Consider the following 18,757-nt stretch of genomic DNA (forward strand, 5'->3'; position numbering starts at 1 on the left):
GAGGGAGATGAGAGCATTTAATTAAAGGGATTAATGACCAGGATCTGTGAAAGGGTGCTATAAAAGGGATTCAACGTTCCTGAAAGATAGGTGCAACTCAGCAGGTGTTAGTTAGTGGTATAGTTAATGTAACCCAAGATCTGATTTCAGTTGATTTCAGATTTTTTTATATGTATGGCAGCATGCATAGGTCAGATATACATCTGCAGTGTTTACTTTCCTTTCAAAAGTACCAGGAAAAATCAGATGTTTGTATATGTACTTTTAAAATATGTCTTCTAGTATTGGCCACCAATATCTTCTCTTACTTATCTTTTACAGTCTTGCATTTCTATTGGCGGAGTCACTTTACAGTGAAAGGTTCTGCTGGAGAAGCAACACAGCTGGGATTTCATCCCTACATCCCACAGTGCGATGGCCTGGGAAACTGGGAGCCAACTCAGTGCTATGAGAGCACAGGTGAGCAGTCACCAGAAAAATACTCCACGTTGTCTGAACACAGAAAATCTAAGAAGAATTCTATTATTTATTTATTTATTTATTTATTTTTAAAGGAAAACCTGTATTCTTGTAGTCAGACTGGAGAGAGGTAGATAGGTGGGCTTTCATGATGTGTGAAAACTTGGCTGGAGGGAGGGACTCAAGTGATTGCTCATAGGGGTTCAAAAATTGGTAGATGTGTTGCTTGCTGCTAGTAGTGGTCCTAAGATGTCATTTTGGGGTCTGGAAATTATTTCATGCTTCTGTTAATGACTGGGGCAATGAGACCAGAGCACACTATCAGCAAGTTTGTGGATTATACCAAATTGCTGGGAATAGGTGATACTGGGCTTGCAGTGGAGGATTCTCACAAGAGCTGCTACATTTCCATTTGCACCACTGCTCCAAAGTATGATCTACTTATCTCTGGAAACCAGAGTTAACTGTGTCTTAGGTTTACTGACCACTTTCTGTAGTGATGCAAGGGATCAAAATCCTCCACGAATGCAATAAAGTTGACTAGAAATACTGCAATACAACATCTACAATAAGTCTGCTTTTCTTCCCTGGTCAGGTCATTGCTGGTGTGTGGATGAAAGAGGACATTATGTTATGGATTCCTTGGTCTCGCGCTCAGCAGAACTTCCCAAATGTCAGTAGTTTTTTTCTTCTTAAATGGCTGTACTTACTTGTTCTTAAAAAATAAAATAAATTGAAAATTCTAGTAAGATACGCAAGAAACAACTCTTGTTTTGAACCATTGCAAGAAAATAGAAAGGAGCCTTTTATGTTTGTTTTGCTCGTGTGTTTAATTTCAGTTTTTATGAATTCATCTTATGTGATTTGGGAATGGACCCTCTAGTGTTGTTACCAAACACCAATCAGGTGTTCCCTGCCTGATGCTCTAGCAAAGCCTCATGCAGATGTGTGAAGGAGATAGAGATGTACCTCTTTCTCTAGGTTAGCTTTGAGAACTCTATTTTAATATACACGTATGTTGTTTTTTTTCCTCTTACAGGCCAGACGTCATGCCAGAGATCTCGAGCCAATGCCTTAATTTCCAGCTGGAGACAGAGTGGCTCAAAGGTGGACGCCTCTGCAGCATATCTGTTTGTCCCCTACTGCCTTGAGGTAATTTAGCATGGGTGAGGGAAGAAGAAACAAAACCTTCCTGGTTTGGCTAAAAGCCCCATAGAATTTCAGCCTGTGCTCACCAAGTATCCCCTGTGCATTCTTATTAAACTGAAAGAAAAGGGTTGGACAAAACAAAAAGGGGGCTATGCTCTCCACAAAGCAGAGTTTAAACAGTTCTGAGGTGAAGACCAGGAACAGCAAGCTCTGTTCCTGCCTGCACTTCCCTCCTGCAGGGTTGAACTGCTTAGACCTTACACAGGCCTGTGTTTAAAAGGTGCAACTTAATTAAGTGGCATTTGGGAGACTTGTGCTTTCTGAGCTATGAAATAATGTGATGATGAGAGGGAGATGGATACGGGTATCCCAAAATAGGGTCCATGATGTCTGAAGCATGGCAGTGATCAGGGTAGACCCCTGAGATGAGAAAGGAACTGACACTTCAAATCATGGTTATACCAGAACTTCATCTCAAGGGGCTTTCAGTCTACATACTCTCTCTCAGGGCAGGGTTTCAGTCTTAAACTAGGTAACCTGTATTTTAATATTTCATTTTTCTCATTAACATGTATTATAATGGACAAATTAAATAATAAATATAAAATATATTGTAAATATAATAAATATTTTAACCACGCTTTTGGGATATGGATTTCTGTGTGTCTCTGCTAATATCCATTGCTATGCAATGACATGTAATTGATTTTTCTTAGACAGGAGAATATGCTGTGCTACAAAGATCCTACACAGACATTTGGTGTGTAGATCCTGTGTCAGGAGAAGTATTTCAGAGTGGCAGCATGGATTCAGATGGCAATCCTGAGTGTGAGTAATGCTTTACCTGCAGCCTGTTGTGGCAGTAGTAACATCTCATAGAATCATAGAATGGCATGAGCTGAAAGTGAACTTAAAGATCATCTAACACCAGTCCTCCTGCCATAGGCAGGGATGTCATCCCCTAGACCAGGTTGCCTAAAGCCTCATACAACCTGGCCTTGAACACCTCCAGGGATGGAGCATCCACAGCTTCTTTGGGCAGCCTGTGCAAGTGCCTCACCAGTCTTTGAGTGAGGAGTTTCCTCCTAGCATCTAATCCAAATCTCCCCTCTTTTAGTTTAAAACCATTTCCCCTTGTCCTATCATCACCTTCCTGAGTAAAAATTAAATTAAAATGCTTTTCATTGTATGTACTTTCCCTTTTGAAATGATGCATATGAAAACATGGGGTGGCTTACAGTTAACTCTCCAGTGACAAGTGCAAGCACATACCTTTGAAAGGCTAGCTGAAAACAATTACCCTTTACTTTCACAACACCAGAAACAAAGTAGTCTACACAAAGTGATAAGTAAGCCTGTTTCCCTTCATTTTCACGCCTCTATAAAAAAAGTCTTTGGGTTCATGGATGAGTTTTCAGGATGAATTCTGAGCTGTAAGAACTGAGCCACTTGCAGGAAGTCCCCATTTTACATTATCCAAAACTGAAAAAAAAAAATTACACCATCCAAAAAGGAGTGTGATTAAATCTTTATTATCTTTATATTGCCTTCAAATAAAGACAGAGTACTGTTGAAGTCTCATCAGAGATGGTTCTTTCAAAAAGTTGAAGAATTCCTGCTTATAGAAATTGAGGTGCCCAATTGGAGCTAATGCCCTGGTTCTGCTTTTTTTTTTTTTTTGAGCAATACAGGCAGCTCAGGAGACTGCAGTGCTCATTTCTTCACTTCTTCAGATAGGATAGCAAGTTTAGATCGTGCCTTGGTCTGACCCAGCAAGTCTGCTCTTCTCTTCTTGTTGATGGCCTAATGACACGAGTCTGGTTATAGATGGCCTAATGGCACGAGTGTGGCAAAGACAAGCAGCAGACCAGATTGGGGATAAGTAACTGCACGTTCAATGAGGAATTAACAATTGTTCATTGGTTCCCTGAATCACCATGCAGGTTTAAAAGCTTACTCCAGCACTTGTGGATGAACAAAATGAGTTAATACTAACTTCATTGCAAGCCGGAGTTGAACTTTTTTTGTATCTCCTTGTGTGTGGATAGTTCCTCGAGCAGATATCCCCGTCTTTTTTGTTTTGTTTTGTTTTGTTTGTTTGTTTGTGGGAAGCCATAAATATTGCTGGTTTGTATGATTTTGCATATGTATAGGGTTGTGTTCTAAAGGTACTAAACTGGGACATTTGGACTACTTTAAAATGTTAAATTATCATAGTATTACTATATTTCAAATGAAATATAGTAGCTCAAAAATTCCCACTGAACAGAATGCTTATTTTATTTAGTTTTGTTTAAATTTAAAACATGAACCTCTAAGTGATGCACTGTCAAATTTATGGCAAGAAAGGATGTTAATTCAAAATAAGTCAATATCGTGGCTTGTTTTTCCACCATTTTCTTGGTGCAAATTTATATATCATGCCCTTTAGTCTTTACAAAACAAAACAAAACACAAGAACATGTTTCCTAGTGGAACTAAAATTTCACACATTTCTGTAATGATACCCATTGACTGTGATTTTGTGTCCCTTTATATTTTTATTTTTAGTAGTGCTAAAAGCACTATTGTTGAAATGTCTAGGACAATTCTGTTCTGTAGTACAGAATAGTTTAGAAATTAACTACTGTCCTAAACAGAACAGAATCATCCTAAATTATTACTATAATTAATATTTTTTTTTCCAGATTATCAGTTTGCTCTCTTCTGTTCTGCATCTTTCAATGATTTTCCTCTCTTTAAAGGTCCTAGTTACTGTAATATGTTGAAGTCTAAAACCAGTTTATATGAAGCTGGTAAAGGCTACATCCCACAGTGTGAAGGGGACAAGGGGATGTTCTCACCCGTGCAGTGCAGCCAGGATGAAGAAAGCTGCTGGTGTGTGTTTGACAATGGAGAAGAGGTGCCTGGGACACGAGTAAGCGGAGGAAGACCTGCATGTGAAAGTGAGTTGATGCTTGAGGCATTTTGCTTCCATGCAAGTTCAGGTGTGGAACTGGACCCAAATCCTATTTTTTTCCCAGTATTTAGTTGTATTTAAGCTTCTTTGTTCAGACCGTTATATTTTTGCTCAGTTGGTACGATCATCTTTGTTTTATAGCAGATTTCAGACATATCTGGGTATGATGTCCCATTTTATTCAAATACTTTGTCATGGAGAAGGAGAAGGGTCTCGATCTTTGACGACATTTCCTTGTTCATAAAATTGGGTAAATCAAAGAGCTGTTAAACTTAGCTAAAAGTCCACCTGAACAGTTTGCTGCAAACTTGAACCTGTTCCAGTGTGAGCTGGCTCTGAGATTAAAAGCCATTCAAATGACTAAAATAAAATTTAAAAAATGTATGCTTCTGCCATTCCTACTCTTGGCTAGTGGTCAGAATTGTGAAAAGGATGTGCCAAAAAACTACATATTCACAGAGTATTTCCTGTGTTATGAGAGCTGCAGAGTACTGGATTTCACTCATGGTTTCCAGTGAGATGTCCAAATGGCAGACATTTGGATAACTTTTATTTCCAATGGTCTTTATATATCTTCCCATCACTGAAGTGAAGCAGAACAAATGAAATTTTCTACAAGGCCATGCTCCTTGCAATGATTAATTGAAACTAAAGATGTAAAACGAAAACCTTCAAGAGCCAGTGCCTGCAAAACACCACTGTTTCCATAGTTCTTACATATTTTTAAATGAGAGCTGTTGGTAGATTTTGGAAAATGAGGCCACATAATAAGAAATTGCTTAGGTTTCCTTTTGTGATTATGCTATATAATGAGCAAAATGTGCTTCTCAAGCTGATGACGTCAGCCTGACTGGCTGTAAAGCATTTTAATCAGTTAGATAACTCCTCAGCCAATTTGGAAACAGCCTACAACATCATTTTCTTTGAACCCTCTTGTGCCAATAGGCAATTTTGAGGACAGGATTTTTTGAGAAGCCACAAGGAGATCACAGGGTTATATCTGCCTCATACAGTGTGGTGTTATGTGGAGGTGCCCAACCAAGCTCTGAAGAAATGAGCTCTAGATCTAGGGCAGTACAGCCATGTGCAGCTTTCTAGCTCTTCAGAGAAGCAGAGCTTATTAGTCTAATAAATGCAGTGCTGCTGCTGCTCTCCTGCCTTCAGTTTAAGGGCTAGAACTTCTGTGAGATGCTGGACTGTGTAATAGATATTTACCAATTTGTTTGGAGCAGGTGGAGGAAATCAGCATAATGCATGACACTCTGTAGAGCAGACTGACTTCCTGATAAACGCTGAAAATGAACAGAAAAAAGTGGAAGAGCTTGTAGTATGCCAGTGAAAAGTCAGAATTAATTTTAAATGCGAGTCTTTCATATCTTCTCATCTTCACAAAAGCTCATTTTCTGGATTTCCTCCTAAATTCCAAGGGATTCTTATGAAATACAATCTAAAGAAGGTGTAGGCGTACACTGAGATAGGGCCCTCAGACGATTTTGCATTCTGTTTGCACTTTTGCTGTTTCTTGGGTCCCTGTGATGCTGTAGTTTTCCTAGAGGAAATAGTGACTGAGTGATTAACGACATTCAATGTTTAAAGGACTGAACTGAGAAAGAGAGATACCTGCTTCAAAAATGTAGTGGAAACTTGGCTTTACTGAGAACCATTTGTTATTTTCTGCATAGATACACCACTGAAAAATTCTTTAATGATTTTTCTGGATTTTGAAAAAGCAATGGAACTTTTTCATGCTAAACAACTTAGTTACAGGATAAGAATAAAGAAGAAAAAGTTATTTTCCCCCTCAGTCTGTCCAGCCTCATCCTGGAAACTACTAATAATTGTTCAGGAAAAAGAAAAGGGAGTATTATTTCACTATCTTGGGTATCTTGTCTGTCAGCAAAATAAGCTGTTGTGGTGGGAGAATACAATAAACTTCTGCAACATCTGAAGAGACAGCTGTAAAGAGCAAGTAGTAACTTCAGAGTGCCCAGAGCTTGCAATGAGGTTTTCATTAGATTAATCATTTCCATCAGAGGTAGAATCCAAGCTCCTCTAGTTGACAGGCACCAGAGAGCTGATGCCAAGTATCCTAGCATTCCCCACATGCACCTCTCATCCTCATTCCCACTTTCCACAGCTCTGAGTGGAGACAGAGAGGAGAGAGCCTTTAGAGAAAGTACTTTCCTTGAGGAAATCTTTAGAAACACCTGCGAAAGAAGTGCCAATATTCAACTTGATTCTGGTTCATTCTTACAGGACCAAGACGTTGAGGCAGAAAGAGAACGACAAAATGGTGCAGGCTTGATAATGATAAGAGAGGTGATACCTATAGAGAATGAACAAAATACCAATTGTCTGGACTGGTTGATGAGGGATTTGAACTGAAACCTGTGAACTAAACCAGAAAACCATCCATTCCCCTTATGTATTTGGTGGGCTGTCTTTTCTTAGTTTGCACACAAACTCTTATTAAGACAGGAAGTACAACACCATAGCAGCATAGGGCTGAGACTGGATTTGACTTGCTGGTTTTAAAATTAAAAAAAGGTGTTAGAGTAATAGGGAGATCACAGACTGATTAATATTTATTCATTATTAATTTTGAATAAAAAGATAATAGCATTTTTATGTAATGGATGTAGTTTGCATTGGTCAGAATAAGTATTACTATCTCTTACAAAGATATTTTTTGGTCCCAAAATCTCTTGAGGTTTATTAACAATTCATATGCATAAAGGAAGGATGACAGGTTTCCATCTTTACTAAAAAAAAAAAAAAAAAAAAAAAAAAAAGTAAAAAGACTGGATGTAGAGTCAAGGAGTGAAAAGGAAGAGCATAGAGTTCCCATTTACGGAGTTATTACAGAAATAATAGTCCTCCAGCAACTGGGGAGGTTGGGGCAGCTCTGGGCTTTGTTGTTTGGAAAATGGTCTACATATACACCAAATAAATGAATTTTAGGATATGAGAACTTTATTTCTTTATATTTATTTTGAATTTAGGTAGTTTTTTTTTATTATTATTATTTTTTAGTTCTGGAACTGAGAAGTGTGTTTAAGTATTACTAGATATATTCAGGAGGTAGGATGGGATCTGGCTAATGTTGAACAAAGCAGTTGGTTTGTACTGGTTAGTAGAAATTAACAATTATGGTAGTTTGCCTATACTGTGTTAGAGTGGGCTAGCAGGTTTGAAATGACTGTGTTAAAACAGAGGGAGTTGATAGGGTAGATTATGCACTCTAATTCCAAAGCTGTGCATCACAGCTAGGGATCTGCTGGGTCACCAGAAACATCCTGGTGCTATCGAAGGCACAAGTTCCTGAAGTTTTCAAACTCCTCTCTAAAGAAAACTGAGATTTTTTTGGCCCTGCCTATTTCCACTGGATATCGTTTGTAAGGTTTGATGGTAAGAAACATTTATTCTCATGTCCTGCTTAAATCTATTCATGATTATTTAAAACTTATTTGATCTTATAAACTGTGCATGTAGCTTTCTGCACCCAGTGCATTACCCATCAAAATTGGTACAAGACTTTTCATCAGTATTAGTAAACTGGACCGGGCTGTCATCAAACCAGATCTAAGTTGATATGCATGGGAAATGCACAGGGTGCTGTCTAGGTTGTCTTTGTTGATAGCAGGGCTATAAGGACATTTTGCTGCAAGTGTTTCACAGTATGCTGCTAATATATCTCTTTCCTCCCCTGCCTAAAGGTCCCCAGTGTGCTCTGCCATTTGGTGCCTCATCTATTCTCAATGGAGCTGTGATTTGTGAAAAGGTTTCTGAGCAAACGTCAGGCATTCAGCAGTGCCGGCTGGTGTGTCGCCAAGGCTTCCGCAGTGCTTATTCCAGCACATCGTTTCAGTGTGATTTGCTGCAGCGTCAGTGGGTCTCAGCCGCCCCTCTCTACCAGGCCTGCCAAAGTATGTCTAGACTGCTACGGGTTGGGAAGGGCATAGAGCAATGTAAATGGGTGTTCAAAAATCCTCTTTCATCATGAAGCTGTATTACGAATTACAGTGATAGGACACAGTTATATGGGAGTTTCTAAATTAAGGTGCAGTAGATTAGTCCTGTCTTCTGCCATCTTCATCGCTGTCTTTTGACTGGCTATGCCAGAAACAGTCCCATTTTTCTGTAACAGCATACTTATAAATAGTTATTCAATCTATATGCAGATTTTCCTTTGCAAGTTAAAAGATGCTGGCACCATGAAATGATTCTGATGGAAACACTTAGCCCTAGAGGAACAGATGAGCACCAGATGTTTGAATTTGGCAGAACCTGAATGTTTATTTGCATAATCAAGTCACTGTTACTTCTGCATCTTTCTGGATTACTCCTTCTGTTAGATGGCTTGTAGTGTTTTCAAGAGAAAAAAAAAAAAAAAAAAAAAAAAACCCTTTCAATCTTGGAAGAATCAGTTGTTTATGCGTGTAATTGAGATTTAATGTCAGCCTTTTCAATTATTTCAAACAGAGATAAGTTCCAATCAATACAGCAACTCATAGCACTGCCTAACTTTGAGAAATGCAGATCTTGATGTCAATTTTGCAACAGATCTTCATCTCCAGAATGGGCTACATGTGTTTTATAGAAACTCCTGTATTGATACATCTCTACTCATACCCAAGGTCTTCTATTATAAATGTAAACAATTTTAAACTTTGAATTTCAGATTGAGGCTTTTGTTTGCCCTTAAACCTGTTTGGTACATTTTTGTACCATACTATGAGGTCATTTTCATGCTTGCCTGTTATGCCCAAATAACTGTTTATAAGGCCAGAGGGGAGTGTGCGGCAACCTAATACAAGCTTCCATTTAATGCAAGCTAAGAGACTTCCCTCAGCAATTTGTGTTTGAAATAGAGGAGGAAAAAAATAATACATCTGATGGTCATTCTATGAACATCACAATAATAGATAATTCACCACACCACTTAGCAATTTGTTCCAATGGATGTGTTCCAAAAGAGTGTTCCACAAGTGTGTTCCAAAGAGTGTTCCACACTCTTAAAAACCTTATTTCCTGTTCCTTATGTTTACACTTAGAGATTGTGGTTAAGTCAGCTCTTAATTACTCTATGATAAACTAACCAGATAAAGGGCTTTGTGCCTTTCAGGAAGAAGCAGGCTTTTGTGTCCTTTGGTCCTCCCTACCATTCTCCTTGGACTCTCTTCAGACTTTTCAACACTCATTTTGGGAGCAAGGGACTGAGAATTGTGCTCTAGCAATGAAGCTTGTGCATGATGCAGTGACGGTCTGTAGAGCTAGGGAGGTGGGGAGGGCTCTGACACTTCTCCAGGCTGCTGAATCTGAAAGAACAAAATCTCTGACAAGCCTGTGATCAGCATAACTCAGATGAGAAATCCCCCCCCCCCCCCCCCACTTTTTTTTTTTCTTTTTTTTGTTTTGGCTTTGGTTTCCCCTCCTGTCTAAGAACTGTTGATAGATTTCCATTTTGAGATTGGTGACATCACAGGTCTCTCAATGGTTTGTGTGATCTCAGTCATTCTGGTTTGCTCCCAAAAAATTGAAAGGCCCCTGTTAGATGTCCATATCAAAGCCATTATTCTGCAATCAAATTTATTCTCTCCCAAAGCTTGATTTAACAGGCTAGGTTTCTGAAAGCCCATTTGAATTAGTATTAATTTCTGTAACCATTAATTTTCTTTTTAAATAGAAGTCCTGTATCAGTTCTTTCCTGATTTTAGCTGAGAGAAATGAAGGTTGACAGACCAATAATTCCTGTTTTTCTGTTTCTTTTCTTATTATTGACATAATGCCAGCTTTCATCTAGTTCTCTGGACATTTGTATCTGCCAACGCTTGTAAAAAATCATCAATAGTGGTCAAAATCTTTCCTTATCCTTGTGTGAGTTAGTGCTCTAGTGTAAAATATATCTGTATTATTATATAACTACATAATCTGGACTTTTTCTGTAGTGCACAAAATACATATTTATCAAGCACTCTTTCCGCTTTTTATTCACTGTGGACAACTCCATTTTTTTCACCTAGTAATGGGGAGATGCTATTGATGAAAGATCAAAATGCAAATCAATGTCATCTTTTCCTCAAAGCAACTTCAAAAGTTAGTTTCTACATTAAATAGTGAGACTAATAAATGCCCTTCTGTTTATTTTTTAGAACTCCAATTATTTCAGACCGTCCAAGCTCAAACACACTTTCAACTACTGCTACCTCCTCAGAAGACTTGTAGTTCTGACTACTCTGGATTACTCGAGGCATTCCAGATTCTTATTTTAGATGAGCTGAAGGCTCGTGGTTTCTGTCACCTCCAGGTAATTTCAGTTCTTTATTCTTTGTTGTTCAATAAATAAAAAAATGTTGAGGCATAGAGCAGAACTTTGCATCTTTAAAAGAGAGGGAATAGCAGAAAATACTATGAAATCTCTTATATTGATGACCAGGAAAATAGGGTGTTTAGACTCACTGCTCTACATTGGTGGATCAATTTAATTGTAGCCATAGAAGTCATATCGCATCAGCCCAATATTTATTAAAATATGTTTTGATGGAAATTAACATTTTGACTCTTCTTACAGTGAGTGAATAACCTGCTAAAATTATATTATCGTAATTCAATTTCTCTTTTTTACTGGCCCTTTCGAAAATGTTGCCTTGAGCATAGCACAGTGCAAATGAAAATAGAAAGACAAGAACTAGAAGACTCTAAGGTTCACTAACTTTAATTTCATTTAATTTTGAATTCAAGGTAGATGCATTTGGAAATACTGTCTCAGTTCCTGTCTGTGACAATTCCTCTGTCTATGTTGAATGTCTGAGTGCGGACCGCCTGGGAGTGAATGTCACATGGAGGACTCAGCTGGAAAACATCCCAGCAACTTCTCTCCCTGACTTACATTATATTGGTAAGTTTATCTCTGATGTTACTGTGAATCAACCCTGCTTTGCTTCCTAATGGTTTGGTTTCCCTCTGTCTGCTCTTGGGAGGCACTAAAAAGGCAAATGCTCACGGACAGGGTCTTTCTTTATAACACTGGAGGTGTGTTTCTGAACCTTTGGTGTTATATTTTTCAGGCTGTGACTGTAGTGTGAAAAGCAGATATAGTTGAGTATTGCTTTCAGATACCACAGCCTCTCCCAGCTTCTTTAACTGTCACTGAAAATTACTTTATCTGTCAGGAGCTGAACTGTCCCAGAGGTTAATTTCCAGTGGGCAGATTGTGTTCCTTATTGCGTTGTACTAAGAGAAACACAATTCACATATTGCCAAAAAGATAAGTAATTTCTTCAAAATGTGGTTATCTTGGGTTTGTTCTTTTTCCTTTTCTTTTTATTACATTACCTTTGACACTAAAGAATTACCTGTACCTTGTAAGTCCTAGAGCAAAGATGCAGAGTCCATTGACTGGCAGATCTTCAATGTGGTTTAAAAGTGAGTTAGAGACAATGTAAAGAACTTTCAAAACAGTTGGAATTTCCCTTTAAAATAAAAGAAGTAAAAGACACATCCCAAGCTGAAATGTCCTTTATGCCAGCTTTTCTCTAGTTACACAGCTTTGCACTGATGTTCCCAGCGCTAAATATAAATAACTCTGCCTGCACATGGTCTTCCCTCTAATTCTGAGGCATGGAGAGCTGTGCCCTACAGCCTGATCAGAACCCAGTTCAAAAGTCTTCAGGACCTGAACAGAGCATGCAGTGGTCGTGTGGTTCCTGGCTGTAGTTTCTGTTTGTGTTTACTTCCATTCAGTGGTACCAGATCATAAAGAAAACATGGATATTAAGTGGTTTGTAGGAGGTGGATCAAAGTGAAAGTTTTTCTGGGTTTATATAATAGTTTACTTCTGAAACCATTCTGTACTGAGGATGCTGCGTTTTTGACCCTCTCCACACAATAATTTTCCCATAGTATTTAAAATTGCTTTCCAGGGAATGACAGTATACTACCTCAGAAGAGGTAGTATAAATCTAGTCTGGGGAGATCAGACAACTGTAAACATGCTGTCTGTATACTCTTGGCACCATCACCTTCCATTACCTTTTAAAACAGCTTTGGGTCTTTCTGAGTTATTGTCTGCGTCATCATTGGTGTATGTACACAATGAGTGAGTAAATTTGCTCTCTCAATTGAAAATCTGCATTATTAAAATTGCTTAGATCTTTTCCTAGCTTCTTTATGGGTGAAGGGTAAGTCTTGTGTGTGTGCGTGTGTGTTTTCCCCTGTCAATAAGCTGATAAAAATTACTAATTGATCACTTACTAAGTGATCCTTTTCCAGTTAAAATCATTATTTCTTCAAATGGGAATAAACCTTAAACCTTAAATCAGACTTCTTCCCACTGCACAACAGAGGATGTACCTATGCAGGACATTTCTGTATGAGAAAAGATGTATTGTCATCATGGAAGTCTAAGCCCCTAAAGGTTTATCAGACTCTGAAGGAATGCTTAGTAAGGACTTCCAATAAATCTAATGAAGTATGAGACACTTAGTAGTTTAAAATGTCAAAATGGTGCAGCAAAGCAGGAAAACGAACAAACAAACAAACAAAAAACATGTCTCTGCCATGCTTTACAGCATGCTGAAAGTCCCAGGAAGCTTTTCACGGACTAGAAGCCAGATCCCATGTCAGCTGGGAAGTGTGGCCCCAAGCTGGCCAGCCTTGCTGGAAGGGCTGAACCAAGGCAGCTGTGCTGCACCGGGCACCCAGCTCAGGACTTCTCCTTTCCTGGCTCTCTGTGATGTGTGTACAACGTTACCAGCTAGTCTGTGGCTGGGATGTCTGGCACGGTGCTGGATTTCTCTCTCTTGAGAACAATTCCAAGACTTACCTATCTACTTGCCATGTATGAACATGTTTACTGTAGTTAAACACTTGTTTATATATACTGCCTGTAATGGACACCATATAGACATAGACACATAACAGGACCCTCACAGGAGGATCACGTTTGGTGATAGTCTTAAGAATATTTTAACACAGAGAAATATTCTTATCTAAAGGAACTTCTTTTCCTTCAGTGGGTTCTTTCTGGCTTGACTGTTTGCTTCTTTTTTACACGTGAATTCCCTCCAGCTGTCATTTCCAGGTTATTCTTTACAGCTAGTTACTAGAAAATTCAGAAGGGTATTTGCTTGAATAAAAGGCTAATCTACTTATTCCTGCTCCTGCTCCAGTTATGAGACAATTTATGGTAAAACCTTTGCGAATAGTTATGGGTTATGTGGTAATCTCCAATTACTTCCTCAGGAGCTAAGTATCATTTTGGCGTGGGGTTGAACAGAATAGAATGCTATTTTGTTGATTGTATTATGTGTCAGTGCAGCAGAAGGATAAATTGCTTAAAGCTGAAGGAAACAGAGAACTGAGAACACTAGGACACAGATGTCTGCTTTTACACAAGGTCTGTCCGCTTCTCTAGCCCATAAGTGTAAAAGCCTCAAGTTCCTCCTTTGCCAACACCTGCATGACAGCAAGCAGCTACAGACCAACATTCAGACAGAGAGGGCACCTGCACTGTCAGTGCTAGAAGTCTGGAATGATCTTTCAGAAAAAGCATGGTAGGGCTGTGGTCTGTTCAGCACAGGCTGGTGGGCAGCACTGTATAGTCAGAGCCTGGTACCTAGCTGTGAAATTCTGTCCTTGCTCTGTGAGAAGCTGCCCACGGGCTTCAGTGCAAAGTTGGGAAACTTGCCACGTGAGAGTGCAGCAGTATGCTCATCTGTTTGCCTTGGACACATCAGTCACAGCATAAATAAGCTTTGTGCAGTGTGCGAGGTGTAACATTCCTCGCATTCTCTTTACGTATTTAACATCCTCCCTGTGAAAATTCAACATCCAAGGTCATCGGTGTGCTTGCAAAACCCAAAGTACGCAGTGTGCAGGGCTTCCCATCTGCTGGGTTACTGAGCTGTACATCACCTGTAGCTGCCAGAAGTGCTCACAAACCATACCAACATTTAGTTCTATGCCATAAAGCCTGCAGGGATAAACAGAACATGATAAAAAACAAAATCCTCTGGGAATACCGTTTCTTCTAGAATTTCTGGTGAAGCCAAATGGGGGAATTTGCTCTTTCTCTAATGCTGAAAAGTGTCCTGGAGCAAGTCATCAGATAGAGAATCTGTCTGGGCAACTAAGGGTATAGAAAGTAGCAGAGGTCCTCACTTATTTTCCAGCTTTAAACACCAGCTTCAGCAGCTGTGGAGGGAATGTCTGTTGAGTAGGTGGGTATGTTCAATATCAGTAGTGTGACAGAAGCTGGTTATTATGTTGTTACAGATGCCTTCAAAACCAAATATATAAAATGCTGAAAAAGAAGTCAATGATACCCACTGAAACAACAGGAACGAATATAATCTGAATGTCAGACAATCCGTCTGCTAAGTGATTTTAACACGGAAATCATAATTTATTCTTTGATGCTTTAATTTTTGAATTTACTATTTTTTGTTTGCCCCATTATCTGGGGGGTTGGACTTAGATGATCTTTAGAGGTCCCTTCCAACCCAAACCATTCTGTGATTCTGTAACCCTGCTGAAGTTCAAGAAGCATTTGGACATATGGCTTGATTTTTGGGTGGTCCTGTGTGGACCCAGGATTTGGACTTGATGATCCTCATGAGTCCCATGAATACTCAACCTGGGATATTCTGTGATTCTATGATTGTTTCTTTAGCACACTCCTCATGTACTAAGATTAGTTCTTTAATCTCATAGACACTGTACAGATTCGTTCTTATCTGTTTTTTGTTAACTTCCTTGTATTTTGAATTTGTATCCACCTATGTTTTTAATTTAAACACCATCAGTCTTTATGTTGTCCGTTTCCTTATTAGAAATCTTATATTATTTTGTTGTATTATTTCTCCCTTTAGAAAATGCAATTGTTGGAGAAAATCTCATTGGAGCATTTATTAAAGAGATTGAGGATGGTGGATTTCAGCTGTATTTGGACTCCAAGCAATTTATAGCAGATTCGCTCATTGATTTTCCTTGGGATGAAGAATTTGATCTGTCCCCAAGCATACAGCTAGGATGTAGAAATGGTTTTCGAAGAACTTCATCTCCTGGGAAAACCATCCCAAATGCACAAGGATGTGGTATGCCTCACTTTAGCTTTCCCTTCTTTGCTGATGTTAGGAATCAATATAAAGGTAAAATCAGAAAATGATCAGCAAACTTGTGTTTATGTTTAATAGGTGAAAGGCATAAAGCATCGACAAGTGGAAAAATCTGAGAGAGATGGGAATTACTGCTTTGCTTTCTGTTCAGTCCGTGCATTGCAGATGGCAAGGACATTGAACGGAAGGTTTCACAAACACTTCTCAGTTTTTTTTAGACCTGTTTGGTGTTAGAAGGTCTTTCTATATTGCACATGATACTTGATTAGAAGATTCTGCAAAGATAATGTAGTCAGTACTTCATATGATGTTACATTACCCAGTGTAGAAACCAAGCTAGAAAAATGCCAAAAGACCTAGGATTGTCAGTTCAGGGGCCAAGTCTGAGCCAGCTCACATGGAAGCTTTCTCCATGCTGGCCAATACCCAGACCTGATTGAAATTCTGCCCTCTTTTCATCATCTTTCCTTCTGTTTAGTCTGCTTTCCTGGAATGGGCTGTCAGAAAATGAGCATAAAAACAACTCATATGTTTTCAAACTCCAGTGCAATTGTTGTGGCTGCAATGCTGATTTACCCAAAGTGAAATTACCACTTTGTGCATAAGCCTTGCATGCTGTCTGGTTTCCACCAAAATGTTTGTTTGAAGGCTCCTGTGTTGGAGGAAAAGGGTTACAGAAGAGTATCGTTATGTAGGAGATCTTATTTTCAAAGCTCAGTGGCACCTTTCTTCAGCTGTCATTTCTATTATTAGGAATGATCTCAGAGAGAACAGCATAAAAAAAAAGGTGACTGGTATTTTTTCCTAAAGAAAATACCACTGAGAATACCTTCCCTAGGTTTCGCCATTATATTGTTCTGTTTAACATTATTAAAAATGAAATAATAGTACCTTATGACTCTAACTTGGTAGCTGGAATAAGAACAAGTTTGATTTTTTTTTAATTCCCAAACAAGTCATCACTCTTGATTCTTACATGTTAAAAAGGAGAAGAAGAGAAATGCGATATGTAATAGTGCAGTGAAGCATTGAAGGTCTTACCTTGCTAACAGCAGGGATATTGGCAAACTTTCTTCTTTGCTTTTTGAAATATTATGTGTCTTGAATCCTGACAAAAGATGCTGAGATGGAAGACCCCTAGTCTAAGGACTTGTCTGTGCTAAGACTCTCTGCCTTTTCTCTTTCTCTCAGGAGAATGAGTATGATACCTGTTGTGGGTTTAGCTGTACGATTTCTAAGGTGCCTTCTAGGTCCATTTACAGTCTATAGGAGACTGAATAATGCTGTGGAGTGGTTAAATCATCTTCCCATACATCCAGATGTCTGAATTTTGTGGATTTGCATTAAATGATGTAATTTCTAACTAAAGTGAATTTGCTAGAAGAGAAAAACAGTAGGAGATATGAAGGTTGGTGTGTGCTGTGCTCAATTTGGTAACACCTGAATATAGAGACAAGGGTCTAGCCAGGTTAGATGATGAGTTGCTTTGCCTTTTATCAAATGTGTCTTTTTGGACAGGCAAAGATTGAAAACTAGACAGGAGATTTTGTTGGTATATCTAGTCATTTTATCTCCTTCAGCTTTGAACGCATGCTTTTAAGGCAAGGGCTTCAAAGTGATTAACCCATGAATTGGTTCTGAACTGCTGCAGTTTTCAAGTTGGACTTTTAAGTATAAGTTGTCTGCAGCTTCAGCTCATCTCCATGGTCTGAAACACTTCCGATTTTTGTTATCTACACACGCCATGCAGAAAAAGATTAACTCCTACTGAGAATCCAGAATATGTAACGACTTTTAGTTACTTACCAAGATGTACTCTTGTACCGATTCAAGGTATTATTATTTAGTAGGCAGAATCCATCACTTAAGGCAAAAGAACTTGCAGTGAACTGGATCTTTGTGCCAAATATTTCCTGCCAAGGATAGAGGCCTCTAGGAAGCAGTGCATTAATTTGCCTTGTTTGTTAGTTCATAGACATTTGCCTCAGCTAGCTTTAGAGGAAGGCACTCAGTAAAACAAACATAGAAAAGTGGAAAGGAGGAAGTTTCTGCTCCCCATTTTGGCAGAGGTATCCTATTCAAAGATGCCATGATGAGCATGCTGCTGAATGCTGTTTTATGTCGTAGGACCGTGGTTTTTAATCTAAACATGGGATTTAAGAAATCTGTTTCTGGTTCCTCAATGATGCAGGTTTTTTTTGTTTGGTTTAGTTTTATTGTATCCATTGTTTTATTGTCCTTAGTTTTATTATCCTTAGTTTTATTGTATCCATTCTGTATGTGTAAATGTATGCATAATCTGGTCTTTTATCCTGTCTTGATCTGTTTCTCTTCTTTTCCTCCCCTCTCTCCCTGTTTATTTCATGAGGAAAACATGAAGGCTGTTTGCGAGTTTTACTTTTTTTTTTTTTTTTTTTTATGCTTGTTTCTTTTATTATTTGGAATGCTGGGTAAATGCTATCAGAAGTGCTTTGAGCAGAGCATTACCCAAACCAAATACAATGCAAGATGTATAGTTCGAGACTTCATTAGGAATTATTTGAAACAAGAATGTGATACTCCAAAAGTTTCCAGTATCTGATGGGAGGAAAGAGTAGTGCAAGCATTGGGTAATGACCAGTTACAACACTTTTTCAGCATGCTTAGTGTGAAGCTCATGTGCAGCAACCAGGGATTTATTTTTGGAGTTTTTTTTTTTGTTTTGTTTTTGTTTTTACTATATTACTATATATAGATTTTTTTAATTTATATGCTATTAATTTTATTGTATTATTTATTTTTTTCCCCACCTTATTTTAGGAAAATTAAGTATGGATCCAGTTGTTAGCTCTGAGATTTTGCCTAGGGGCTGTCCTCCAGTTTCTTACCTAGTTAAAGCAAGTGAAAGCCTGAAAGAGTTGAGTTTGATGGTTTGTCTGACTTCCAGAGTCAAACTTAACCTACCCATGCTTGTGATGAGTGTAATACATAGCTGATGTGACACATGCCCTGAAGAGTTATAGATTTTAAAAAACATGGTTCTCTGCACCATGTTTTTTTGCTATTCTTTGTGTCCTTTTGTTAACTTAATGTG

General features: G+C 38.5%; 1 protein-coding gene across 1 annotated transcript in view; it reads left to right on the plus strand.

Annotated features, from left to right (window-relative positions):
• Positions 1-18,757, plus strand: part of TG (thyroglobulin) — a 155,511-nt gene that overhangs the window by 19,365 nt on the left and 117,389 nt on the right. The window contains exons 12-20 of the mRNA XM_035317229.1: positions 322-459; positions 1,055-1,132; positions 1,499-1,611; positions 2,325-2,436; positions 4,353-4,553; positions 8,284-8,493; positions 10,720-10,874; positions 11,309-11,465; positions 15,439-15,663. Of these exons, the coding sequence (XP_035173120.1) occupies positions 322-459; positions 1,055-1,132; positions 1,499-1,611; positions 2,325-2,436; positions 4,353-4,553; positions 8,284-8,493; positions 10,720-10,874; positions 11,309-11,465; positions 15,439-15,663 (1,389 nt within the window). The remainder of the gene's footprint in view (positions 1-321; positions 460-1,054; positions 1,133-1,498; positions 1,612-2,324; positions 2,437-4,352; positions 4,554-8,283; positions 8,494-10,719; positions 10,875-11,308; positions 11,466-15,438; positions 15,664-18,757) is intronic.

Source organism: Oxyura jamaicensis, chromosome 2 (assembly GCF_011077185.1).
Source record: "Oxyura jamaicensis isolate SHBP4307 breed ruddy duck chromosome 2, BPBGC_Ojam_1.0, whole genome shotgun sequence".
Lineage (NCBI taxonomy): Eukaryota > Metazoa > Chordata > Aves > Anseriformes > Anatidae > Oxyura > Oxyura jamaicensis.